This window comes from Oryctolagus cuniculus, chromosome 6 (assembly GCF_051225735.1).
Source record: "Oryctolagus cuniculus isolate XC-2025 breed Fujian yellow rabbit chromosome 6, ASM5122573v1, whole genome shotgun sequence".
NCBI lineage: Eukaryota > Metazoa > Chordata > Mammalia > Lagomorpha > Leporidae > Oryctolagus > Oryctolagus cuniculus.
This window is the reverse complement of record NC_142872.1, coordinates 30,818,407-30,843,139: the sequence shown is the minus strand read 5'-3', so window position 1 is coordinate 30,843,139 and position 24,733 is coordinate 30,818,407. Positions and strand designations below refer to the sequence as shown.

At 54.4% G+C, this 24,733-nt stretch overlaps 1 protein-coding gene and 1 long non-coding RNA gene across 6 annotated transcripts in view; one reads left to right on the top strand and one right to left on the bottom strand.

The window, feature by feature from the left end:
• The window catches only part of LOC149126086 (uncharacterized), a 72,984-nt gene extending 61,521 nt beyond the window's left edge, over positions 1–11,463 (bottom strand). Inside the window, exons 1-3 of one of the 2 annotated variants that reach the window (XR_016236221.1) lie at positions 11,334–11,463; positions 5,151–5,189; positions 4,818–4,954 (exon numbers count right to left, since the gene is read on the bottom strand). This is a non-coding gene — a long non-coding RNA (uncharacterized LOC149126086). Of the gene's footprint in view, positions 1–4,817; positions 4,955–5,150; positions 5,190–11,333 lie in introns of those variants that run through there. The other variant, XR_016236222.1, reaches the window with a different exon arrangement.
• On the top strand, positions 9,194–21,218 carry GNPDA1 (glucosamine-6-phosphate deaminase 1). Of its 4 annotated transcripts, none has more exons than XM_089336006.1 (7): positions 9,194–9,313; positions 13,632–13,761; positions 15,069–15,170; positions 16,766–16,948; positions 17,881–18,065; positions 18,719–18,893; positions 19,928–21,218. In XM_089336006.1, exons 2-7 carry the CDS (start codon positions 13,638–13,640, stop codon positions 20,026–20,028), a joined length of 870 nt encoding a protein of 289 aa, XP_089192132.1. In that variant the 5' UTR covers positions 9,194–9,313; positions 13,632–13,637; the 3' UTR covers positions 20,029–21,218. The 4 variants fall into 4 exon arrangements, with proteins under 4 accessions (XP_089192132.1, XP_089192130.1, XP_008253376.1 ...); XM_089336004.1 differs by lacking the exon at positions 9,194–9,313 and adding an exon at positions 12,258–12,393; XM_008255154.5 differs by lacking the exon at positions 9,194–9,313 and adding an exon at positions 12,739–12,876.
• The last annotated feature ends 3,515 nt before the right edge of the window (positions 21,219–24,733 follow it).

The window sequence follows — 24,733 nt, the reverse complement described above, 5'->3', positions numbered from 1 at the left end:
GGGTGCAGGGCCCAAGCACTTGGGCCATCCTCCACTGCACTCCCTGGCCACAGCAGAGGGCTGGCCTGGAAGAGGGGCAACCGGGACAGACCTGGCACCCCAACTGGGACTAGAACCCGGGGTGCCAGTGCCGCAGGCGGAGGATTAGCCTACTGAGCCGCAGCGCCGGCTGAGCATACTATTAACAAGAATACTCTTGGCCGGCGCCGCGGCTCAGTAGGCTAATCCTCCGCCTGCGGCACTGGCACCCCAGGTTCTAGTCCCAGTTGGGGTGCCAGGTCTGTCCCGGTTGCTCCTCTTCCAGGCCTGCTCTCTGCTGTGGCCAGGGAGTGCAGTGGAGGATGGCCCAAGTGCTTGGGCCCTGCACCCCATGGGAGACCAGGAGAAGCACCTGGCTCCTGCCTTCAGATCGGTGGCTTCGGCCATAGCGGCCATTTGTAGGGGTGAACCAACGGAAGGAAGACCTTTCTCTCTGTCTGTCTCTTACTAACTCTGCCTGTCAAAAAAAAAAAAAAAAAAAAAAAGGAATACTCTTTAGTTCCAAAATTGCAAGTAAAAATTTAAACACCATATAATATGGGGAGGGGGGCGGCAGACAGAGTGTCAGACAGACTTGGAGGAGAGAGAGAGAAATCTTCCATTCTCTGGCTCACTCTTCAGTTGGCCCCAACAGCTGGTCCAGGCCAAAGCCATTTCCAGGCAGATTAGCAGGGAGCTGGAGCTGAAGCAGAGCAGCTGCAACTGAGAACTAGTGCCCCGGTGTGGGAGCCTACACTGCACCACAACACCTGCCCTAAACAGCAAGATAAAGTCATTGCCATAAGAAAAAGTGTAATAGCTCCATTCATTATCACAGAGATGATCAAATATCTAAATGCTTCACCTTTTTATACCTTAACCATGATACAAATCATAACACAAATGATTTTTCCTTGGTGCAATATTTTTCTCATGAATACTTGCTTGTAAGGCTTTTTCAAGTGGAATCCCTTGTAAATGAGTTTTCAGAAATAACAGCAGGGGCTGGCGCTGTGGTGTAGCCAGTAAAGCCGCTGCCTGCAGTGCTGGCATCCCATATGGGCACTGGTTCAAGACCCAGCTGCTCCACTTCTGATCCAGCTCTCTGCTATGGCCTGGGAAAGCAGTGAATGGCCCAAGCCCTTGGGCCCCTGCACCTGTGTGAGAGACCCAGAAGACCCTCCTGGCTTCTGGCTTTGCATTGGCCCAGCTCTGGCCATTGTGGCCATTTGGGGAGTGAACCAGCGAATGGAAGATCTCTTTCCCTCTCCTTTTCTGTGTAACTCTGACTTTCAAATAAATAAAACGTAAAAGAAAAGAAAAGAAATAACAAAATTACCCAGGCTTTTCAGTTAGGAGTTAATGAGAAATTTTTTACTCCTTTTGTTGTAAATAAGAAGCTACTTCAAAAAGTTTGTGGGAAAAAGAAGGAATTGATAGAATGGGCTTATCCTGGTGCAAAGATTTTTTTCATACTATGGGGAGTATGAGTGTTATGAAAACCTATGCATGACTTTCAAAATTGTTTTTGCACCAAAAGAAAGTCATACTTTTAATTGCATTTTCCATGAACTTTTTGAAAGAGCCTCCTACAAGTAAAACTTTGGGTGGTTTTGCATAAAGGAACAAACGATGTGTATTCCAAAGAGAAGCCAAGCATGAATCACTCCATGAGGGTGCCGACTGTCCTGCCCAGACTCTGCATCACACCACTCAAGTAGCATCCAATGTCTAATGAGATCAAAGTAACTGTCGTCAAACAGTTCTCCTACTTGAGCAAGTATACTATGCTGAACTGAGCAATTTAGGCACCACTGTGACTTTGTTGTCATTCTGAAGTTTTCATTTGTCTCACATTCAGAAAACCCAAAATGCAGAGGAAGGCATCCTCCATTTATGTGAAGCACTGAAATTATCCTTTAATGCCAAAGAAAGGGCAACCAAGATTCTTGACTTTGAAAATAATCCATTGAATAAACCCTATTGATTTCTTTTTCATAGTTTTCAGCGGTCAACTTAGCAACAGAATTATGCAAATTGGAAGAGCCGCAGCGAGTGTGCTTGAAGGACCCCATTGCTCACGGAATAAAAGTTGACAACAATGCTCCTTTTTGTCAGTGGACAGCATTTTCAAAAGTCATTGACCAAGAGCCGCAATGTAACCCTGAAGAACGGAGAAGCGAGCTGTGCTATGAAAGATGGCATTCTGCGCTCCCACCAAACTGGAGCAGCGCTTGTCAGAGTTGCCAGCTTCCTGCCAGTACATGTGCAGTCTACTGGCTCCCAGAGCTAACGCTGAGGACGGTTTCCTGTTAGTGAATGTTCACTGGCCAAAAGAGCACAAGAAGTTGGATGTGTCCACTGCAGAAGCCCTGTAACAATGCAAGTGGGACACAGACTGTCACTGCAAGGGATGTCATAAGCAAATCTGCAAAATGAGCAAGTATTGAGGAGAATGAATTCACCCAGGAAATATAATGGGAAAGGGTGTGTATATTAAATATTTATAATTTATTTCAGTGAATGTATTTATAGTATAAATAGTTCCTATGCAGTATTTTTGTCTCAGTGTATTAATGCATAGGCAATTAGAAAGAAACCAAATTTCATTGATTATCCTGTATTTTTAATTATTAAATATGAGCTATTGCCCTAGCCTCTGTGTACCTATGCCTTTGTTTGTGCTGTCTGCAATGCCCCCTCCTCATCATTAATGATCAAATGCTAATTTTTTTTTTAAGATTTATCTATTTATTTTGAAGTCAGAGTTACACAGAGGAGAGGCAGAGAGAGAAAGAGAGGTCTTCCATCTACTGGTCACTCCCCAAATGGCCTCAAGGCCGGATCTGGGCCAATCCAAGCCAGGAGCCAGGAGCTTCTTCTGGGTCTCCCACATGGGTGCAGGGGCCCAAGGATTTGGGCCATCTTCTACTGCTTTTCCAGGCCACAGCAGAGAGCTGGATTGGAAGAGGAGCAGCCAGGACTCAAACTGGTGTCCATATGGGATGCCGGCGCTGCAGATGGCGGCTTTACCGGCTACAACCCAGTGCCGGGCCCTTCTCTGACTTTCAAACAGATAAAATGTGTCTTTAGGGCCGGCGCCGCGGCTCACTAGGCTAATCCTCCGCCTAGCGGCGCCGGCACACCGGGTTCTAGTCCCGGTCGGGGCGCCGGATTCTGTCCCGGTTGCCCCTCTTCCAGGCCAGCCCTCTGCTGTGGCCAGGGAGTGCAGTGGAGGATGGCCCAGGTGCTTGGGCCCTGCACCCCATGGGAGACCAGGAAAAGCACCTGGCTCCTGGCTCCTGCCATCGGATCAGCGCGGTGCGCCGGCCGCAGCGCGCTGGCCGCGGCGGCCATTGGAGGGTGAACCAACGGCAAAAGGAAGACCTTTCTCTCTGTCTCTCTCTCTCACTGTCCACTCTGCCTGTCAAAAAAATAAAAAAAAAAAAAAATGTGTCTTTAAAAATTTTTTCTAAAAGAAAGAATAGTCCAGAGGAAATGGGGAGCTGTTTGTCATGGGTGTAGAGTTTTGCAAGATGAAAAGTTCTGGAGATTGGCTCACAACAGTGCCCGTGTATTCCACACCACTGCACTGTGGATTCAGAAACGCTACGATGGCAAACCTCACAGAGAAAAAGGAATCCCCCCTCTCCCCTTCTCACAAGCCAGCTTCAGGTGTGTTTTTGAGACCAGAGAGAGGGAGAGACAGCTGAGAAGCCAACCCAGGCGTTTGTAGAGAAAGCGCTGGGCGTGAGGTTCCGTGAGGAAGCAGAGGAGGAGGGGCAAGGCCGGAGCTCCCCACGGCCGGCCGGGGGCTGAGGCAAGGGAGGCTTTCGCGAGCGCTGAGACCCGCAGAAGAATGGTGTCCTGGAGAGCGAAGGACAGAAGGGAACGGGAACCGGGGAAGGGGTGCAGAGCTTCGGAGTTCAGATTTAGAGCTTCTTCGATGTGCTTCTGAGACGCTAACAATTTCGTGTTTTAGGTTGCTGGACTGTTTATTTAACATAGGAGAGGTCTTTAGGAAATTCACGGAAAATGAGTATTATGAAAACGCTATCGCATGGATTTCAAATTTTCTGCACTTAAATAAACTTATCTTTTCATTCTATTTTCCAGGAACCTTTGACGTCCCCTATAATTCTGGTGAGAGAAGAGTAATAATGATACCCAAACCTATGAAATGGCTGGTACTTAATCATTTGACCCAGAGAAATGGAAAAAATGCAATTTCATATGGTTTAATTCTCTAATAACTGACACTTATCAGGCATGGTTTCAAACGCCCCCCACCCTCCACACTGGTGACATTTTTCTAGCATATGAGATTTGCTGTACGTGGTAAATCACTCCGCACTTAGCAGCTTAAGTCCACAAATGTTATTCTATCACAACTTCTGTGGGCCAGGAATCCAGGGGCAACCTAGTTTTCTCCTTCAGGCTGAGGTGGCTGGTGACATTTCCCTCCTGAAACTGACCAGGGCTCAGTCCTCCCAAAAGTCAGGGGCTGGAGCTTCCGCTTTAAGATGACCCTCCTGGCTGCCGGGCAGGGACGACCTGGGATTTTCCACAGGCTGCCTGGGTGTCCTTACTTGAGAAATAATAAGTAATTCTTACTGTTTTAAGCCAATTGGTCCTGGGGTAATCTGTTAAGCAGCAATAGCTAACTCATAAAATACCCTTCCAAGAGCCTCCGCTTACTCACCTCAGGGGGAAACAGATATTTATTTGTAAACCCACTCAACCATTCACCCAGCCGTGAAACCTGAAAGGGTTACAGTTGGCCCCAGAGAATGAGCAGGGTTTTTGAGCATGAGTCAGGTCATTGCCCTAAAGCAAGGGTATAGAGCCTCTTTCCCCTCCAGTAGTCACAGGGTGTTCCACTGCACGGAGGAACTCAATTCTTCTCATTTGCCAGCTTCAGTTCCAAGACAGCAGGCTGGAAGGATGGGTGTGGGTAACAGGGTGAACACAGGCGTGGAGTGGGAGGAGCACAGGGGACAGGAGGGCAGAGCTGGAGAGCATGTGGTGAGCTCAGTGTGTGGCTGTCAGGAGGGTGCAAGGAAATGAGGAGTGTTCCTGCCACCGTACGCTAGTGTTTAATACAACAGCCACACGAGGTCAGTGTTACTCACTTTCTCCTCAATTCCCATATTCCAGATAAGCCAACAGACCTGCAAAAGGTGAGTCATTGTCTTGAGTTACTTAAAAACCAGAGCTTGGCCAGCCCTGAGTTTAACCCCAGGCTGTCTGCTTCCAGTAGACAGAGAGACACTGTGCTGGCCCCCCTGCCCCCGCCTCCCCAAGACAGGGAGCAGGCTGAGTTACAGTCCCAGGGCACTGTGCTCCTGGAAAGATCTGGGTGCAGGTTCTGCAGGGCAGGCCGCTGTCACTGAGATGTTTGGAGACCAGGACTTCACTGTGACACAGGTGCAACCCTCCTGCTGACATGAGATTTCTGACTGAATTTAAAAGCAGATGAACAAAAATGACAGCGACACTGAGGCTAAGGAACAAGGAAAGGTATCAGCCCCACCATCCAGGGCTCGCTGGGGTCTCACCAGATGAAGGTGACCCCTATGAGGCTAGTCTGAAGCTGTGCTGGGGCCTGAGGGTGGGCTCCTGGGGCTGTCCCCGGTGAGAACTGCAGAGTGGGCCACCTGCTGATGGAGGAAGGCCCTGCCCTCTGGGTAAAGCCCTATGATGGGTGACCAGATGCTCAAGTTCTTTGTCCTAACCTCAGCATGAGAAGTTCCCAAAGCCCTTGGAAGTCCTGCACATTCCAAAGTTGATGCAAAAGATTTAAGATGAAGCTTTTGTTTTGGAATAAGGTGCCATCAAACCAGTCGGGAGGCAGTGTAGGCTGGTGGAAAAATGCCTGGCTCTTGGGGCCCCTGTTGTGGCTCAGTGGGTTAAACCACCAGCATCCTCTATCAGAGCATGGGTTTGAGTTCAGGCTGCTCTATTTCTGATCCAGCTCCCTGCTAATGTGCCTGAGAAAGCAGCGGAAGATGGCCCCAGTACGTGGAACCCTACCACCTACATGGGAGACCTGGATGGAGCTCCTGGCTCCTGGCTTCAGCCTGGACCAGCCCTGGCCATTATAGCCCCTTGGGGAATGAACCAGTGGGAAGAGAGCCCTTCCTTTGTCTGACTGTAAATAAATAAATAAATAAATTTTTTTTTTTTTGACAGGCAGAGTGGACAGTGAGAGAGAGAGACAGAGAGAAAGGTCTTCCTTTGCCGTTGGTTCACCCTCCAATGGCCGCCACGGCTGGCGCGCTGCGGCCAGCGCACCATGCTGATCGATGGCAGGAGCCAGGAGCCAGGTGCTTTTCCTGGTCTCCCATGGGGTGCAGGGCCCAAGCACTTGGGCCATCCTCCACTGCACTCCCTGGCCACAGCAGAGAGCTGGCCTGGAAGAGGGGCAACTGGGACAGAATCCGGCACCCCAACCGGGACTAGAACCCGGTGTGCCGGCGCCACTAGGCGGAGGATTAGCCTAGTGAGCCGCGGCGCCGGCAATAAATAATTTTTTTAAAGCATGGCTCTTGGCCCTGGATAGTCGTGGATGTGTTCCCAAGGGGTGTTGCAAATTAGTCTCAGCATGAGCTGCTCAGAAATAAGCTTTAGTATTTACTTGGGACCAGTAAAGGTGAGGATGGGAAGGTGCCGTTCCCTGAAGAAACTACCCCCTGAGAGATGCTTGCTAGGGCTCTCACAGCAGGTGTCAGGGTGTCCAGGGTGCAGAGAACAGGGAACAGGAGTACCCTCCTCTTCAAGCATCATTTTCATATATGGCATGTTTACAGCCCTGTCTCGGGGGCAGCTTTGCCTCTGGAGGTGAGGGGGTTCAGACTGCATATCGGCTGAAAGCAGGCACATAACAAGTATACACTGTGTGGCTCTCAGCTGCCACACCTGGACAGGTCAAGGGACCAGCCACATTGCGACAGAACAGGGACAGGACTTGGCTCACTGAGTTAGACACTCAGCCAGGTATCAAACTCCATCCCACCCTATCCCCCCACCCGGAGGCTAGGGAACAAGGAGAGGTCAGCACCAATCGCTCCACCCAGCTCCAAACCCATCAGGAGCAACAGCCACAGAAGACCCCCTGCAGCCCCACCAGAGACTTTCCCAACCCTCACTCACACCCAGAGGAGCCTCCTGGGGGCGCTAGTGAGCAACACCACCACTCTCCGCATCTCAGGTGCTCAGAGGAACAACAGCACCTGTGCAGAACACGGGGCACGAGCCGGATGAAGCTGCTGCACCTTCCCAACTCAATCAAAAGTCCTGTCCAGGCCAGCGCTAATCCTCCTCCTGCGGCACCGGCACCCTGGGTTCTAGTCCTGGTTGGGGTGCCGGATTCTGTCCCAGTTGTTCCTCTTCCAGTCCAGCTCTCTGCTGTGGCCCAGGAAGGCAGTGGAGGATGGCACAAGTGCTTGGGCCCTGCACCCCATGGGAGACCAGGAGGAAGCACCTGGCTCCTGGCTTTGGATCAGCACAGCGCCAGCCGTAGCAACCATTTGGGGGGTGAACCAACGGAAGAAAGACCTTTCTCTCTGTCTGTCTCTTACTAACTCTGCCTGTCCAAAAGAAAAAAAAAAAAAGTCCTTTCCAGCTCCCGGGGAGGAGCCAGTCGACCAGTCGGAGGAACTCTTCCTGCCATGGAGTCTCCCTTGTGAGCCAAGATAAGCCCCTAGTAAACCCTGTCTGGGTCAAAGTTCAACCTCTTGTTGATTTTTAATTCAGGCGGGTCACACAACCTCAGGCTGGTACATACTGGGAAAGGGTCTCCCGCAGGCCAAGGCCTACTTTTCCTTCTGAGGCTGCGCTGACATCCTGAGGGTGATGAGTGAGAGCTTGAACTGACTCCTGAGTCTCTTGGCCATGTTTAGCTAAGCTTCTGTTTAGGGTCTGATTGTTTCTTTCAGTCTGCCCAAACTAGCTGGGGGTCCCCAGGCAGCCTAGAATCTCCAACGTATCCTGAAGCCTGAGACACTCCAGTTATTGCCATGGAAACAAAAGCCACAGCACTTTGACCCATCCCATGTGGACCAACCACAGGAGGATTCCTCTTGCCAGGCTTTTAATGCCCTGTTGAACCTTTTAGGCCTAACTGTGCCATCGAGCTGCCAGTCTGTCTGGTTGGGTGCCCGCCGTCTGTGCACGGCTTTGGCTAACAACGGTAGGGGAGGCCCAGCCTGCACAGTCCTTTAAGGCAACAGGTGCCTCTGTTTGGCTACTTAAGCCATCAGTTTCTTCATCCCTGGGTACTGACTACCTTAGGGAGACAGCTGTAGATCATCTCTTTACCCTACGAGGCGGGATCACGGGCATACTCAAACACAGCCCAGCCTAGGTGCCAGGGCACCCACACTCGTCTGTTTTTGTCTACCATCCTTGCCCTAAGACACAAATCCTTTGAAAACCCCCTGCACTTCCTGCGTCTGTCTGAGAGTGCTTAGATCAGGCTGATGAAGAGCTAGGAAGGCATGAGGGGTCCCAGGGTGTCTCCCTGCCAGGGCTGCCCACCGTGCAGCACCCTTGGATGGGCCGCCCCTTTCTGACTTCAGAGTCTCCCCTGTGGCGTCCTCTGCAGTGTGTGGCCGCCTGAGGATTTCCTCTCCGTATTTAATCTCCTCGTTAGCATTCGGGAGGCACTCTTCTTTCCAGTGGCCCTGGGAGCGCGGCGTGCTAAGGCGGCACACCTGGCGTCAGCAGAGACTGCGGAAGTCCCCCTAGTCCCAGCTCAAACGCCCTCCGCAGGGCTCATTTTCTGCCTTTTGTGCTAGATGTTCCTGGACAGTCACCTGAATTAGCTTCGACAGTTCGGAACACAGACACATGGCATAGCCTGCCTTCTGCCGCCCCCTTACCACAACACTGCCACCATCTACAAAGCCTGTTTCTCCTGGTTCATTCTGAGATCTCTCCTACTTGAGACACCAGAGAAAGCCTGCGCTAGGGGGTCCTACGACACTGGCCGCAGCATGGCAGGTTCAGAGTCACACAGGAACACGGGGCGACGTCCAGAGCAGGCAGCAACACGGCTTCATATGGCACCCAGTCACCAGCCAGCCAACAGTGCCCTTCTGTGTCCTTAACACCTGCCACCAGGGCAGGGGCCCCCACACGGGCTGTCCCACAGCTTCCCTGCTACTCTAATTACCAAACAGGTGGCCTCAGAGTATGGGCGTTGGGTACTGTGGGACGGCTGTGCGCAACTGCTGTGTTCTCAGCTCTCAAGGCCTGTGCACCCCTACGGCCATCAGCACTCCTTTCTTACCAGGTAGGATGGGGTGCTGCGAGGAGCTCTGCAGGGCCCGGCCAGTTGCTGACCCAGGAGTCTATTTAAACCCAATGAGATTCCAGCTAGTGCTCAGGGCGCGGAGGATACTGTGGTCAGCCTGCTTTAGATTGACTTTTACAGGCTGGGCGTTAACAGCCCATCCCGTCTGACCCCAGCCCCATACTTCTGCAGTGACCTGAGCTAAAAATGCCTTCTGGGATGGTTTTGGGATCCTTAGGTGCCCCCTGGCCTAGTGTAGCGGCAGGTCCTTCCTGAGAGCGGGCCAGAACATTCAGGAATGTTTAAGAGCGAGGGAGCGAGCGAGGACGCTGAACCCACTACACAGGTCACGGGCTCCAGGAATCTCTTTGCGACCCCTCTCCCTGACCTGCCTTTTAGAGAGCCTTTTCCAGCAGTCGCAGAATGTGTGGCTCTAGAGTTCAGCAAAAAGACTCAGCTTTCTCCCCTTCCAGCTCCAGGGTAACCCCAGTCTTACTGGGGGAGATCTGGATTAAACGATAAGGAGCCAACCAGGGAGCCACCTGCCTTGCCAAGCTTCTTCCGCCAAGGTTTGCCCCAGCCCTCGCTTGCTCTCTGCCCTGGGGCTGTTTCAGGCGCCCCTCTTGGCAGTGTGCCCCTGCTTGCAGTAGGCACATTGGATAGGCCTTAACTTCACTGGCGCCGTGCTGCGGCTGGAGGCACGCACCCGGGGAAGCTCCTTTGGTCCTCCGGGGCTGCGTGGAGCAGACCGCAGAGCAAGGGCCAACAAAGCCACCGCCTTCACGTCCTCGAGTCCTTCTCCTCGGCCACTTCTCGGTTTCTGAAAGCCTTGAACGCAGCCTCTAGCCACTGGTCTCAGGACCAAGAGCCAGCGTCTGAAGCTGTCTGGCCGTCCAGGGCACTCTGAGATACACAGCAGCTGTTCTGACGCCACAGGGGAGACTCTGAAGTCAGAAAGGGGCGGCCCATCCAAGGGTGCTGCTCGGTGGGCAGCCCTGGCAGGGAGACCCCCTGGGACCCCTCATGCCTTTCTAGCTCTTCATCAGTCTGATCTAAGCACTCTCAGACAGACACAGGAAGTGCAGGGGGTTTTCAAAGGATCTGTGTCTTAGGGCAAGTATGGTAGAACACAGCAGCTGTTCTTAGGGCCCCAGAGTTTCAGGGCCCTAAGAAACACACAGGCACTCGCAGCCTCTCAGTGAGGCAGAGGGATCGTCTTTGGATTCCTGCTCTCCACTTCTTGCATCCTTGCAGCAACATTGCTGCCAAGCCCTGCCTTCTGTGGGTGCCTGGTATCCTGGGGCCCCAGTCTGAGGGTGACACTGGAAATGACTCCTCAGCCGGCGGGCACTGCTGGTTACCAGCCTGGCGTGGGGCTGCCCAGCCCGCCCCATCACCGGGGTGATGATTAGGGTTTGAATGTCTGCCCAGGTGGGGTTCTAAGTGGTAAAAACCTCCCTTGTTAGTGACGGGACGCCCTCAGGGCTGGCCCTCAGGCCTTTTCCATGTGTCTTGCATTGACACCAGTCTGAGATGGTGAGCAGCACAGGCATCAAGGCTCCTCCCCCAGCTAGAACCCACCTCCCCCAGGCTCACAGCCAGGCCCTGCCGGCTGGTGCTGAGTGTGCTTTCAGGCCAGGCTGCTCCTAGGTGGAGGGCTAGCCATCAGGGCAGGGTAGGCTGGGGGTCTCGGACACTCCCAGCGCTAGCAGCTGAGGGGTCAGCCTCAGAGCTGCAGGCTGCTGGTGGTCCTGCTCTGTTTCCCTCGACCTGTGCAGGTCTGGGGACCGTCTTCCCCAGGGGCACTCTGGGGCACAGGAAGTACTTCCCTTCGGGCTTAGGAGGGAGCACCAGGTTGAGTACCCCCCCCATTTCCAGCTCCCTAGGGGGTCTCGGTGAGGGTCACATACTCCTTGGCCCATAAATGGCACCACCACCTTTCCCAACAGTGCGTCTACCCCACTTAGTCTTCCTTATAAGGTAAACTAAAACACGAAACTTCCCATCATGTCTAACTTACCTGGTCCCTGTAGAGATCTCCAAGCCTGACCAAAATGGTGCCTCACCTGTGACGGGGAAAGCCAGGGTCAATGACCCAGAAATCTGCCCCGGGATCTCTTGCTGTGTCCTTTTGTGATCGTCAGCTTCCCAGAGCAGACCTGAGTTATGCCAGCATTCCAGAGCACCTGTGTCTTTCTAGTCCTGATTCTTTCCTGACAACCTGCAGGCTCTCACTTCCGGTAACTCTTAAAACACTTAGGAGAGCAGCAATCCCAGGTGACTCACTCCCTGATTGCAGGAGGTGCCGGACAGTAGGGGGACAGGGGAGCTCTCAGTCGGCAACTCAGGATCACCAGGCACCAAGGGAAATGTCCCAGGCCAGCAGGGCAGGGCAGTGTGCCCCAGGAGCCAGGAGGCCCCCGGACAGGCTGCTGCTGGCTCCCGGTCACCCTGATGCCAGGCTAGGGACGGGGCCATCTGGACTCAAGGTGTTGCCAAATTATCAGCCTCGGGCAGAACTGCTCAGAGGAAGGTTCTGTTTACTTGGAACAAGTAAAAGAAACAGTGGGAGGCTAAGTTCCCCAAAGAAACTGCCTTCCATAGAGGCAGCTGGTCAGGGCTTTCATAGCAAGGGTTAGGGGCGTGTCCAAGACGCAGCAGGAGGAAAAGCCCTCCACTCATGCATGTAAGCAACACGCATGTTCATACGTTACATGTCCAGAAAATGGCCCCAAACTCTCCCCTAGGCGGACGGTTGAGTGTCGCAATGAGGAAAAGTTCAGCTGAGGCAGGGAAGATCTGACTCAAACCGGTTTCCTGCAGCACCAGCGGTTCCTTGTTTGTGGTGGTCTGGGCTCATGTGGGTGCAATATTGCAAGATAAGCCTCTGCAAAACAACCTCAAGGGAGTTCAAGACTGCGCAGGTGTGCAGCACCCCTCTCCTCTCTGGAATCCTGCACGTGTGGTCACAGGAGCCCCTGAAGCCCCTAACCAAGCCTGTAAAAGACCAGTGGCAAATCTTCCTAGTTGGGGCTTAGTCAAGATTAAGTGAAGCAAGGCAGGCCAATCCCTGGCCCTGGGTATGTGCGTGTATATACTGCATGTATAGTGCGTTCTTATTTCTGTAAAACCAGAGTGAACGCTCTCACAGAAAACCAATTTAGAACGTGCTCCCAGCTGTTAGCAAGTGTGGGCAGTGGGATAAACCTGCCTTTTCCTCTAGTTATTTATTGCTGCAATGTTTGATCTTTAAAAAGGCATAGAAAACCCGATTCTGTTTAAAACACCGAAGTTGTCACGTCTAGGTAGATAAACGGTGTCCAGAGACACTGGAGACCGGCGAGGGAATTCTGGCTTCCTCCGGCCCCACAACCCGGGCCCTCAACGTCCGGCTGTGGAAGGCGGGGGCCCCCGCCCCGGGGCCGGAGACACAGGCCGACCCGAGCAGCGGCCCCGCTGCGTCAGCCGGACCGGCGCGCTCGGCCGCGTGACTCGGAGCCACGTGACTCGCGCCCTGCGCGGCCGCCAGCGCCGAAGCTGCAGCCGCCGCGGGAGGCCGCCGCGTGAGTGGGGAGCGGGGCTGCCGGGCCTCTCCGGACGGGCGGGGGTCCAGGGCGCTGCCCCAGGCTTGCGGCTGGGGGGCCGGGCCGGCGAGCCGCCCTCACCCCTTCCCCAGGGCGATGGGACCATGATGGGGAGGGGGAAGCGCTGTCGCCACCGCCGTCCACTCGGACGGCCAAAGTGAACATTACCTGAGTGAGCAGGTGATCTGAGGGAGCAGGTGACCGGGGCCGTTGGCTATGGGGGGAACCGAGGACCCAGGACTGGCAGGTCTGGCGGGCGGGCGAGGACGCACCGCCCAGGCCCGGCTCACCGCTCCTTTTTGCGGAGGCCTGCGGGGCGGCGCATCCCCCAGGGCGCGGGAAGGGAGGCGCTGAGTCTCGCCCGGAGACAGCGGTGAAAGGCAGCGGGGCAGCTAACTGCGTGGGGTACACGCGCCCCCTGCTTTAACGCCTGGTGAAGGCGGTGGCGTCGGCACTGCTGGCCTCGCTGTGACACCGCAGGGACAGCTTCAGGGAGCTCGGGTCCTGGGAGGAGGCCCCGCAGCTGGCGACGGCAGGGGCAGGGGCAGGGGCAGGAAGCCGGGTCCGTCCGTCAGGAGCGCCTCCTGGTGGCCGCGCCAGCCTGCCCGCTCGTTCCTCTGCGAAGGGCCTTCTGGCTGTGGCAGCTGTGAGGAAGACCGGTCCGCCAGGATCTGCCCTTTCTCTGCCCCCGGCCCTCACCACCCACTGCTCTGGTCATCCCCTCCCCCACGCAGGACAAGATGAAGCTCATCATCCTGGACCACTATTCTCAGGCCAGCGAGTGGGCGGCCAAATACATCAGGAACCGCATCATCCAGTTTAACCCGGGGCCAGACAAGTACTTCACGCTGGGGCTCCCCACTGGTGAGTGGCGGGATGGCGCAGGTGCCCGGGATGGGGTTTTTCAGGGGCCTGGAATGTGGGCTCGCTCAGCCAGGGGTACCACGCCCACCTCCGTCCACAAAACACAGAAGCCAGGGTCCTATTTAAAATTCAGGACAGATGAAGATGCACGTGTGCACACACACACACAAAGAGATGGGGGCAGGGGGAGGCCTCCATGCACTGGTTCTCTCCCCAGATGCCCTGTAATAGCCACTGCTGGCCGGGACAGAGGGCAGGAGCCTGGAACTCAGTCTGGGCCTCCTGCGTGAGAGGCTGAGGCCCAAATACTTGAGCCATCACTTGCGGCTTCCAGGGTGCTCACCAGCAGGAAGCTGGAATTGGAAGCAGAGCCAGGGCTGTGCCAGGCACCTCCCTCCCCCAGCTTCTTTCTTGGGTCGGTTGGAAGGTTGGCTGCTGTTTGTCCTGTGGGATCTTAGAGCAGGAAGGCTCGTAGACTGGAAGATCCTGATCTACCCCGGAAGTCGGCTGTGTCACCCAGGATTCCTTGACAGAAAAGTCCTGGTGCCCCTAGACATTCTTTTGAGGCAACGAATTACTTTCTCATTGCATCTGGAGAGTACGAGCTAGGTGCCATTCGGGGGACAACAGAGAAACTGTCACTCAAATACTTTTCTGTAAGGCTTAAACACAGGAAGGACCTAAATGATGAACAGTTCTGCTTTGTTCTGGAAAAAAGTAACATGTTTGCTCTATCTGGAGATACTGTGACCCCAACTCCTCAAGATCAGTTGCCTTACTTGTCCGATGCGTTGGCGTTGAGGCCCTCAAACTGTCCCTGCAAGTGGCTGAGACATGACCGTGGTGGGCGTCCCTGGCCACATGGTTTCCTTGCAGCTCGGAACTCTGCTGCCGTAGTGCAAGACGAGGCTGTAGACATTACATAAATGAATGCGTATGGCTGTGTACCAATAAGCCTTTCTTTATGGACACCGATGTTTGAATTTATGTAACTTTCTTGTCACAAAATACTAACCTTTTTACCCTTAAGAACTATTTCAAATGTAAAGACCACCTCTAACTTACGAGCTATCCAGATAGAGGCGCAGGCCAGATTGAGCGTGCGGGCTGAGCTTTGCCACGCCTTCCTGGGGCTGGCCACCAAGTGTGGTTGTGGGCACTCAGCACAGCCAGGACCAGAGCGCTGGCTGGGACTCCCCTTCTGACTTGGTTCTCGCCGCTCTCCAAGGTTCTCCCTGTGGGGCACACTTCCCAGCATCCTGCACTGGGGCCTGCAGGGGCGTTCATGGCTGTGGCCTGTCTTGCAGGGAGCACCCCGCTCGGCTGCTATAAGAAGCTCATCGAGTACTACAAGAACGGCGACCTGTCCTTTAAGTACGTGAAGACCTTCAACATGGACGAGTACGTCGGTGAGTCTGCCCTCTCGAGGTTCTTGGGTGACTCCAGGAGGGTTGCGCTTCTCCCTGCGTGCATGGTGCAACCCTGGGGTGGGATGGGGGCATCTCAGGAAGCCCACGATGCTGATCAGTTCCTGTCTGCCAGGCTGGGTTTACTCCCCTCTCCGCAGCCGCTCACAGAGCTGACTCTGTAGACAAGACATGGCTCACAGGTGTAGGACAGCCTTGTGCCCCGTCCGTACCTAATAAATTAAGGAGCACCTCCTCCTCCCCGCTGCCCAGCAGTGTGCCCATTGTCTCTGGAACAAATGACTGCAAGTGTCCCCCAGGGCCTGAGTGTCCCCCAGGGCCTGTGTCTGCACGCTGTCGCCAGGGTGCACCGCTAGCTCCCTCTCCTGCCAGTCGCACTGCTGGGAAGCTGTGCCTTGATGTTCTGTCACCACACCATGCCCCAGGTACTATGTAATGGCTTCACTTTAAGCATTCTTTTGTTTAAAAAAATGTGGAGACCGGGGCTGGCACCGTGGCTGACTTGGTTAATCCTCCACCTGCGGCGCTGGCATCCCATATGGGCGCTGGGTTCTAGTCCCGGTTGCTCCTCTTCCAGTCCAGCTCTCTGCTGTGGCCTGGGAGGGCAGTGGAGGATGGCCCAGGTGCTTGGGCCCTGCCTGCACCCACATGGGAGACCAGGAAGAGGCACCTGGCTCCTGGCTTCAGATCAGCACAATGCTGGCCGTAGCAGCCATTTGGGGAGTGAACCAATGGAAGGAAGATCTTTCTCTCTGTCTCTCTAACTCTACCTGTCAAAAAAAAAAAAAAAAAAAAGTGGAGACCAACAGGTGGAGTAGAATTTGCCGCCTGAAGCACTTCTGCATGTGTAGGAGGGTTACACACACACTGCGGGGCAGCCATCTGCACAGCTCACCTTGGCAACCTGGGTCCCCGCACAGACCGCTCCTTCCCGGCCCTGCAGCCCGCCGTTCCACTCTCTGTTTCTCTGACTGTGCTGAGTCGTAGCGTGTGTCAGAACGGTTTTGTTTTTAAGACTGATTTATTTACTTGAAAGGCAGATTGAGAGAGAGAGAGAGAGATCTTGTATCTGCTGGTTCACTTCCCAAATGCCCACAGCAGCCAGCGCTGGGCCAGCCCAAAGGCAGGAGCCTGGACCTCCATCTGGGTCTCCTACATGCGTGTCAGGAACCTGAGTACCTGGACTTCATTTACTTTAAACATTATTTTTCTCCTTGGATGAAAAGCAAATCCACTTTGGGAGCCCTGAGATAATTCTCTCCAACGGCTTGGGGTTCATGCTGAGCAGGATGTAACTGGGGGTGAATGCTGGGGTGGAAGGCACAGGGTGAGGGTGTGCTTGCTTGCTTTCCTGGTCCTACCCAGAAGCCCGCATTCCCCAGCTCCCAGGCTGTGGGCATGTCTTATAAAGAGCAGAGTGAGGGGACTGCTGGGTGGGCGGGCCCTTGCCGACAGCAGCTGGTCCTGGGTGTGGGGGTGCTGAGGGCTCCCCAGTGGGCAGCACCTGCATGTCCTGCATCCTGGGGGCAACGCTGTGGCTCATACTGGGCGTGCCTAAGTGTCCCACGGCCCCCCAGGGCTGCCTCGCGACCACCCAGAGAGTTACCACTCCTTCATGTGGAACAACTTCTTCAAGCACATTGACATTCACCCCGAGAACACCCACATTCTGGACGGTAACGCTGCCGACCTGCAGGCCGAGTGCGACGCCTTTGAGGAGAAGATTAAGGCTGCGGGTGGGATTGAGCTCTTCGTTGGAGGTGAGCTTGACCAGCAACAGGACACATACAAGGCCGGGCTAGGGGCCAGACTGCATGGGGAGGAGCAGACAAGATACAGGTCATGCTCTCTGTGCCAGTGCCGGTGGCATCATCTGTCACCCTGTGGAGGCAGGGGATGGGAGCCCCAGGCCCCTCCCTGGCCCTGTGAGATTTGGGGGGCCCCCTCTTTCTGTGCTTTGATGCCTTCTCTGTACATTGAGAGGGCTGGTTTGGATTCTGTGATTCTGTCTACTCCCCAGTCCTCAGGTTCTGTTGCTCTTATCACTTGAAGTCAGGGACCCATGTAATTCCAGAAGATTCCACACAGCCCCTGCCTGCTAGTGATAGCCAGCTGAACCCGAGAATCTGTGACTGAGTCAAGGCCCCCTGGCAAGGGGCAGTGGGGAAGGTGGGGGCCGTGGGTGTCTCCTATGCAACTGGTGCCCTTGCTGCCGGCCTGGGCAGCCCCTCCTGTGTCCTTCCTTTGCACCCTGTAGTTACGCATGGTAGGGTCTCCCCGGACTGACCTGTGCCGCGCCTGGCTACCCTCTCCTGGATGTCAGAGTGTCCTGTTTGAGATTCTGTAAACATTGCAGCCCTTGTTCCTCTCCTGTGCATGGTTCATTGGTTCATTTGCTGCAGCTCCATCCCGGAAGTGCTACCATAACCGCAGGCAGGAGACAGAGCGGCGCTGCTCTCTGATGATGGAGGGAGGCAGGAGCCATGTGAAGTGCTCCTCACGTGGCCTCTGAGGGTGGCAGCACGCCAGCAGTGTCCGCATGCGCCTCACATAGGATGCTCCTGGGGGAGCAGTGAGGAGGCAGCATCTCCAGGGCCTTTTTATCCAGACCCTCGTTAGAGAAGGACAGAACCTCCATCCTGGACACCATGGGTCCCGGGGACTCAGAGGGCTGCCTGCTGTTCCCCCACAGGCATCGGCCCCGATGGACACATCGCCTTCAACGAGCCGGGCTCCAGTCTGGTGTCCAGGACCCGGGTGAAGACGTTGGCCATGGACACCATCCTGGCCAATGCCAGGTTCTTTGACGGAGACCTGGCCAAGGTGCCCACCATGGCTCTGACAGTGGGTGTGGGCACCGTCATGGATGCCAGAGAGGTAAGGGCGCAAGGGGTGGGGCTGGAGACTTTGTTCACTTTAACTAGGCCGCTACCACCTGAATATGCTCTTTTTAAAAAACTCTTACTTGGAAGGCAGAGAGTGAGTGCCCATCTGCTGGTTCACTCCCCAAATGCCCACAACAGCTGGGGCTGGGTCAGATCAAAACCAGGATCCAGGAACTCACTCTGGGTCTGCCACGTGGGTGGCTGGGACCCAAATACTTGAGCCATCATCTGCTGCCCCTCCAGGCTGCACATCAGCAGGACACCAGGATCAGGAGAGAGCTGGGACAGAAACTCAGGCACTGCAGATGGGATGCAAGTGCCAAACAGTGTGCTCACCACAGCGTACAACGCCTGCCCTGAACACACCCTTCCTAAACATGACGACGGCATCCCAAGGCTTCTGATCCAGCGTGGGAGGCAGCAGATGATGGCTCAAGTGCTGGAGCTCCTGCCTCTTGGCTTCCACCTGCCCCAGCCCTGGCTGCTGTGGCCATTTGGGATGTGGACCAGTGGATGGAAGTGCTCTCGCTCGCTCGCTCGCTCTTGCTCTTTCAAATAAGCAAAAACAGATAAACTTTGAAAACTCACACATAGCCTTCCAGCCGTTTGGGGGCTCGTGTGTCACAGCTGTTTTCCGGCCCGCAGGTGATGATCCTCATCACAGGCGCACACAAGGCCTTTGCGCTGTACAAGGCCATCGAGGAGGGCGTGAACCACATGTGGACGGTGTCTGCCTTCCAGCAGCACCCGCGCACCGTGTTTGTGTGTGACGAGGACGCCACCCTGGAGCTGAAGGTGAAGACTGTCAAGTACTTCAAAGGTGAGCAGGGGAGGGCGTGGCCCGGAGGGCAGCTGAGGGTGCCCTAGGAGTGAGGGGCGGAGCTAGTGTTCGCCCCCTGGCCATTATAACTGCCAACCGTGCCCTCACTAACAACCGGGCCCTGCTCGCCATCTGCGTTCGTCTCTTCCGTCGGTGACACAGGGTCCAGCTCTGGAGATGTTTCCTCTAAGGAAGAAAAAGGCAGAACTGCACGCAAGGGCTGTATGGCGATCCCACAGCAGCCAAGTCTCGGGCCTCATGCAGGACTGCCATCTAGGGGAGGCACAGAACTGGCAGCCCACGGAATCTGGTGCTTGAAAATGCACCTAGGCATTCCCCAAAGGCCCCCAACAGCTAGAGCGGAGCCAGGCAGCAGCCAGGAGCCAGGAACTCCATCCAGGTCTCCTACACAGGTGGCAGGAACCCAAGCACTTGAGCCACAGAGCTTTAAGCAAATTGATGTGAAAAATCCTCATTTACCAAGCAGGTCAATTAGGAATTGGTTCTTTGTTGAAAAGATTAACAGTTGGGGCTGGCACTATGACATAGCAGGTAAAGCTACCGCCTACAGTGCTGACATCCCATATGGGCACTGGTTCAAGTCCCAGCTGCTCCACTTCTGATCCAGCTCTCTGCTATGGCCTGGGAGAGCAGCAGAAGATGGTCTAAGTCCTTGGGCCCCTGCACCCATGTGGGAGATCCAGAGGATCTGGCTTCAGATAGGCACAGCTTTGGCTGTTGTAGCCATCTAGGGAGTGAACCAGCAATGGAAGACCCCCCTTTGCCTCTGCCTCTCCATAATAAATAAATCTTTAAATAAAAATTAAGAGTTAAGTAGTCACCTCCCCTGGTGATTGCATTTGCATGAGTTCCATGAACTCTGACACTAATTCCGAGGAGGTGTTTATCATTTGTGGACAACACAGAAAAAAGATACCCATGCCAGAACACAATTTGAAAGCACCCAGATGTTAGTGTGGAGAATCATGGGGTTCTACCAGCAGTAACCGCTTTTTGTTCTTAATTTTTTATAGGTTTAATGCTTGTTCATAACAAATTGGTGGACCCCTTGTACAGCATCAAGGAGAAAGAAATTGAGAAAAGCCAGTCTTCTAAGAAGCCATACAGCGATTAGTGCGTGGTGGGGAGCTGCTACCGAGTACCTCCTAGGGACAGGGCTTTCTGGAAACTGTCTTTAGGAGAACACAGTTGTCCCTTTCATCCAGTCTGGTTACTCATATCTAAGTGGGGAGGTGATCCTGGCTTGGGGCTAGCAGCCTGGTCGTGCAGTCCAGCCACAGGGAGAATGGAATTTACCCAGAAAAGAAAAACCTCAGGTGGCACTGCTGGCACTCTGCCTGCCCCCGCCAGGTCAGGGGCTCTCCTTCGGTTCTGTCTCAGCCGCTGTTCACACGGGCAGCACTTGCCCCGGCTCTCCAGCGGGAGGCCACCGCAGGCTGCCCGGCACCGACACTCCCCCTTGGTAGAGTGCTGGGTGCTCCTCCCCAGACGCCTGCTCCTTACTTGAGACCCATCGGCCAGCTCGCACAGCACCTAGAGGTGTGTGAGGAAGCGGCAGCCCTGGCCAGACCCGTCTTTTCTCCAGTGTTGTCTCTGCTCTCACAGCTGGCTTTCCCTGCCCCAGGCGGGCTCCCCAGGGGACGATTAAGGCAGGAGGGGCTGAGGAGGTAGCTTTCGCTGACAAACCCAAAACCCCCAGGGACCCGGCCACGTCAGACTCCGCTCCCTCGGGGCCCCAAGGGGAAAGTGGAAACCAGCTTCCCTCCAGAGGCCTCGCTGTGGTTTCTGCCGTCTACAGTCAGTAGTCAGGACACAGTCCACTGGGCCGGCAGAGTTGGCCCCGAGTTCAGGGGCGCGTGGAGCCGAGGCAACAGGCTGGCAGGCGGCTCGGATACCACACTCTTGCTTCCCGAGGAGCTGGGTGCCAAGACCAACCCCAAATGCTTCTGGCATTGTTTCCCAGCCAAAATCCACTGCTCTTCTCACCATCCCGGGTGCACGCTGTGGTCCGAGGCTGAGAACTGGGCAAGTAGAGGCCCTGTGCCCACGGCCGCCACCTCAGCCTTCGTGGAGTGGCCGCTGCCCCCTGCTCCCTGCTTCTGTGCCTGTTCAAAGCTGCTGCTGTCCCTCCTCCTGGGAGAGCTCCATGGCCGGGCTCGGCCTCACCCGCACAGTGCTGCGTCTGGTACCAGCGTTTCATCTGTAGTTTTTATACTCAATTGTGCTGTTATTCTGTTTTAAGCTACCAATCAATGGACTTGTTTGCACTGTGATATTTTTCTATTAAATTCAGTACTTTAAAAAGTGTTATCTGTGAATTTCAACCCACAAACTCCAAAGGTCATCTTCCGAGATTTTGTTTCCAGAGTTTCTGTATTTTGGAAGTAGCCCGTGAGCAAAGCTTCAGTTGGTCCTCACAGGGCTGGTCAGAAGGTCTGAGCACAGCGCCCGTCTACTGAGCTCTTTACTCATGAGAGCAAAAATCAAAGAGTTCATCAAAATGAAGCACCTTTGTGGAAAAGGGTAAACACATGAGCAGTACAGGCTCCTGTTCTGGCTCTACCTGAGAGCCAGACAAGGCCACAGCTGTGAAAAAGAATAATGCAAGTTTGTGATGAGGCACGCAGTGAATGGAATAGAAAAGTCTGGTCTTGTTGTTTAGTTAATGTAATGGAGTACCTTGGGTCAGTGCAACCAATGGAGCTGGAAGTTGGGAGAACGGTTTGATTTCTTAACTTTATTGAAATGGAATTTACATGTTGATAAAATTCACCCGCTAAGTATCAGCCTGGTGACGTGTATTAAAGTTAAGAGCCGGCGCCGTGGCTCACTAGGCTAATCCTCCGCCTGCGGCGTCGGCACACCGGGTTCTAGTCCTGGTAGGGGCACCAGATTCTGTCCCGGTTGCCCCCCTTCCAGGCCAGCTCTCTGCTATGGCCCAGGAGTGCAGTGGAGGATGGCCCAAGTGCTTGGGCCCTGCACCCCATGGGAGACCAGGAGAAGTACCTGGCTCCTGGCTTCAGATCAGCGCGATGTGCCGACCACGGTGGCCATTGGAGGGTGAACCAACGGAAAAAGGAAGACCTTTCTCTCTGTCTCTCTCTCTCTCACTGTCCACTCTGCCTGTCAAAAAAAAAAAAAAAAAAAGTCGTGCAGTTCCTCGCCACAAGCCATTTAACACTGAGATGCTCCCCGTGCTCCCAGGCTGCCACGGCTCTGCCTGGTATCTAGATTTCCCTTTTTTTGCTGACATAAAGGGAGTCACAGAACATGTTGTCTTGTGTGTCCAACTTCTTAAGCAGGACAGTCTTTAAGGGCCATCCATCTAACAGGTGCCAGTGGACCACTCCTTTTCATTGCTGAGCAGTATGCCATGTGGATGTACCAGTTCATGCAGTTGAGAAGTGTTTAAACATTCAGTAGGTACATTATATTTAAAAAAACAAAAACAAAACAAAACAAAAAAACATGAAGACAGACGAGATGTTTGTATGAACCCGGGACCTTGAGGTCTCAGGTCAGCTTCCCTAGTGGTGCCGGCCTCTACAAGTGCCAGGCTGACCAAGTGGTGCACAGACCCCGGGTCACCTGGGTCTCCTCCTCAGGGCTCCTCAAAAAGGAACCATGGTGGGCCATGGTTAGCTTGTTGCCAGAAAATAAAGGCACTTTACAAAATGTTTTGAGTCAGTGTTGTGAGGGCAAACCAGCCAGTGAAATGGTCCCCACTGCTCAGGTTGTAATCATCTGATGAAAAAGGAAAGTGAAATACAGCAGACTGGGGCCAGCTGGAGGTGTGGAGAACAAGTCTGATTCTCTAAAGAGAAAGGCAGTATTTGAAGTGTACACGGAGTTGTAGGAAATGGAGGGAATTTGTTTAAATAACAAGTAGCAGTGCTGACACAAGCTGAGGTCGCCTTCCCTCTAGTACATCTGTATATAAAGTAGAAACGGGGCCGTCATTATGGCGCAGTGGGTAAAGCCGCCATCTGCAGTGCCGGCATCCCATATGAGTGCCAATTCCAGTCCTGGCTCCTCCACTTCCGATCCAGCTCCCTGCCATGGCCTGGGAAAAAAGCAGAACATGGCCCAAGTTCTTGGGCCCCTGCACCTGTGTGGCCAATCGGGGAGTGAACCAGTGGATGGAAGTCCACTATCTGACTCTACCTCTTTAATTTTTTCAAAGAAATCTTAAAAAAAAAAAAAAAAAAAAAAAAAGGTAGAAAGGGATGTGGGGCCTGGGCCGCTCATGCCCCCATGGCTGTCACTCTCACTGCTCAGCTCTCTGCTCCGGTGCTTCCCCATCCTCCAGTGTAGACAGCAAACCCCGATTCCCTCCCTCGCCCTGCGGCTGGCTCAGAACCACTTAGTGCCTGGAACGCGTTTTGCTTCCCACTAGATATCAACTCCATGAAGGCCGACAGTCCTGCTCTCCCCCACCCCATAATGGCGCCTGGACAGCTGGGGCAGGGTCACATGCAGAGCTACCAGCTGGCTGGCTCTCCCGAGAGCAGTGATCACACACTGTGGGCCCACTGAGGCACTAACCTTGCTCTGGGAACCAAAATCCACCCACGGTGAGATGCTGGCGATGCACACATCTGTTTCCAGTAAGCCATCCCATGGCAGGCTGCAGAGTTATGAGAAAGTCGCGCTGGGGGACCCGAGGGAGCCCTCACCGCCAGCGCGCAGTCAGCACGAATCAGGTCACTGAGTCTGCCTCTCTCAGGCCCCAGCTCCACCAGCTCTCACCGCCTTGAAGCCAGTCCTCCAGCGGGCCCTCTTCTCACCCTGCAGCATCCAACTGTCCTCTTCTCCTGGACCACTCCCCTCAGCCCAAGGACAATTTAGAAACGGGGCCAGCACTGGCCAGCGGTTAAGACACCAGTTAGACTTCATATCCCACAACAGAGTGCCCACGTTCAACACTCAGCTCCAGTCCTGACTCTGGCTCCCTGCTAATGTCCACCCTGGGAGGCAGCAGGTGATGGTTCAAGTACTGGATCCCTGCTACCCATGTGGGAGACCTGTGTGGAGTTCCTGGCGCCCAGCCCCAGCCACACCCGGGGGCTCTTGTGGACATCTCAGGAGTGAACCAGCAGATGAAGCTAAGAATTTTTTAAAAATAAATTACTAAGTAAAACGTCTCCAACTCCAGTCTTTGCCTGCCATCCCTGTGGTCTTCTCATTACAGTTATACTTCATAATTGTCCCAGTTTTTTGGATATTCTGGGTATTTTTCCCCATTCCCGCTTCAAATCTTCAAATGTCAGTTTGGGAAGTTCCTGCTGAGACCTTCAGATCACCAGTTCTTTCCTGGCGAGGCTCCAGTATTCAGTCCCATCTCAACGCTCTCCAGCACTGCCTTTTGTTCTGCGTGGGTCTCTGCTTGCACGCCTCACTGCTCTCGCCCATCACTGCCACATCTTCCCACCAGAGGCCTTAGCACACGATCGTTATGTGAACTGCCCCGCCAGCCCCCAAGCCTCTGCACGCCAGCCTGGCTCTGAAGCTCGCTCTCTGGCCCTGTTCTGCAGCTCGTGTTACTTTTCACTAGACAGCCAGACGCGACGAGCTGAGTGACAGAACGGCCTTCACCTTGAGGCTGGCCTGGTGTGGCTGCAGCCGCAGGTGTCAGGGCCACAGTTCCCCTCGGCATCCTTGCTTTCATCGCCCTGCTGTCCCTGGGCTTCCCCAGCAACTCCTTAACCTGGAGCCGGGGTCCTGTGGCTCTCGGTGGGCACCCACTGGTGTGTGGCACTGTGGAAAAGCGGTCTACAACCTTAACAATCCTAACTTGAATTTTTTTTTTTTTTTTACAG

Coding starts and splice junctions, on each gene's coding strand:
- GNPDA1 (XM_089336006.1), top strand. CDS start 13,638: ATGAAGCTCATCATCCTGGACCACTATTCTCAGGCCAGCGAGTGGGCG. Junction 13,762..15,068: donor CACGCTGGGGCTCCCCACTG/GTGAGTGGCGGG, acceptor CCTGTCTTGCAG/GGAGCACCCCGCTCGGCTGC. Junction 16,949..17,880: donor GATTGAGCTCTTCGTTGGAG/GTGAGCTTGACC, acceptor GTTCCCCCACAG/GCATCGGCCCCGATGGACAC.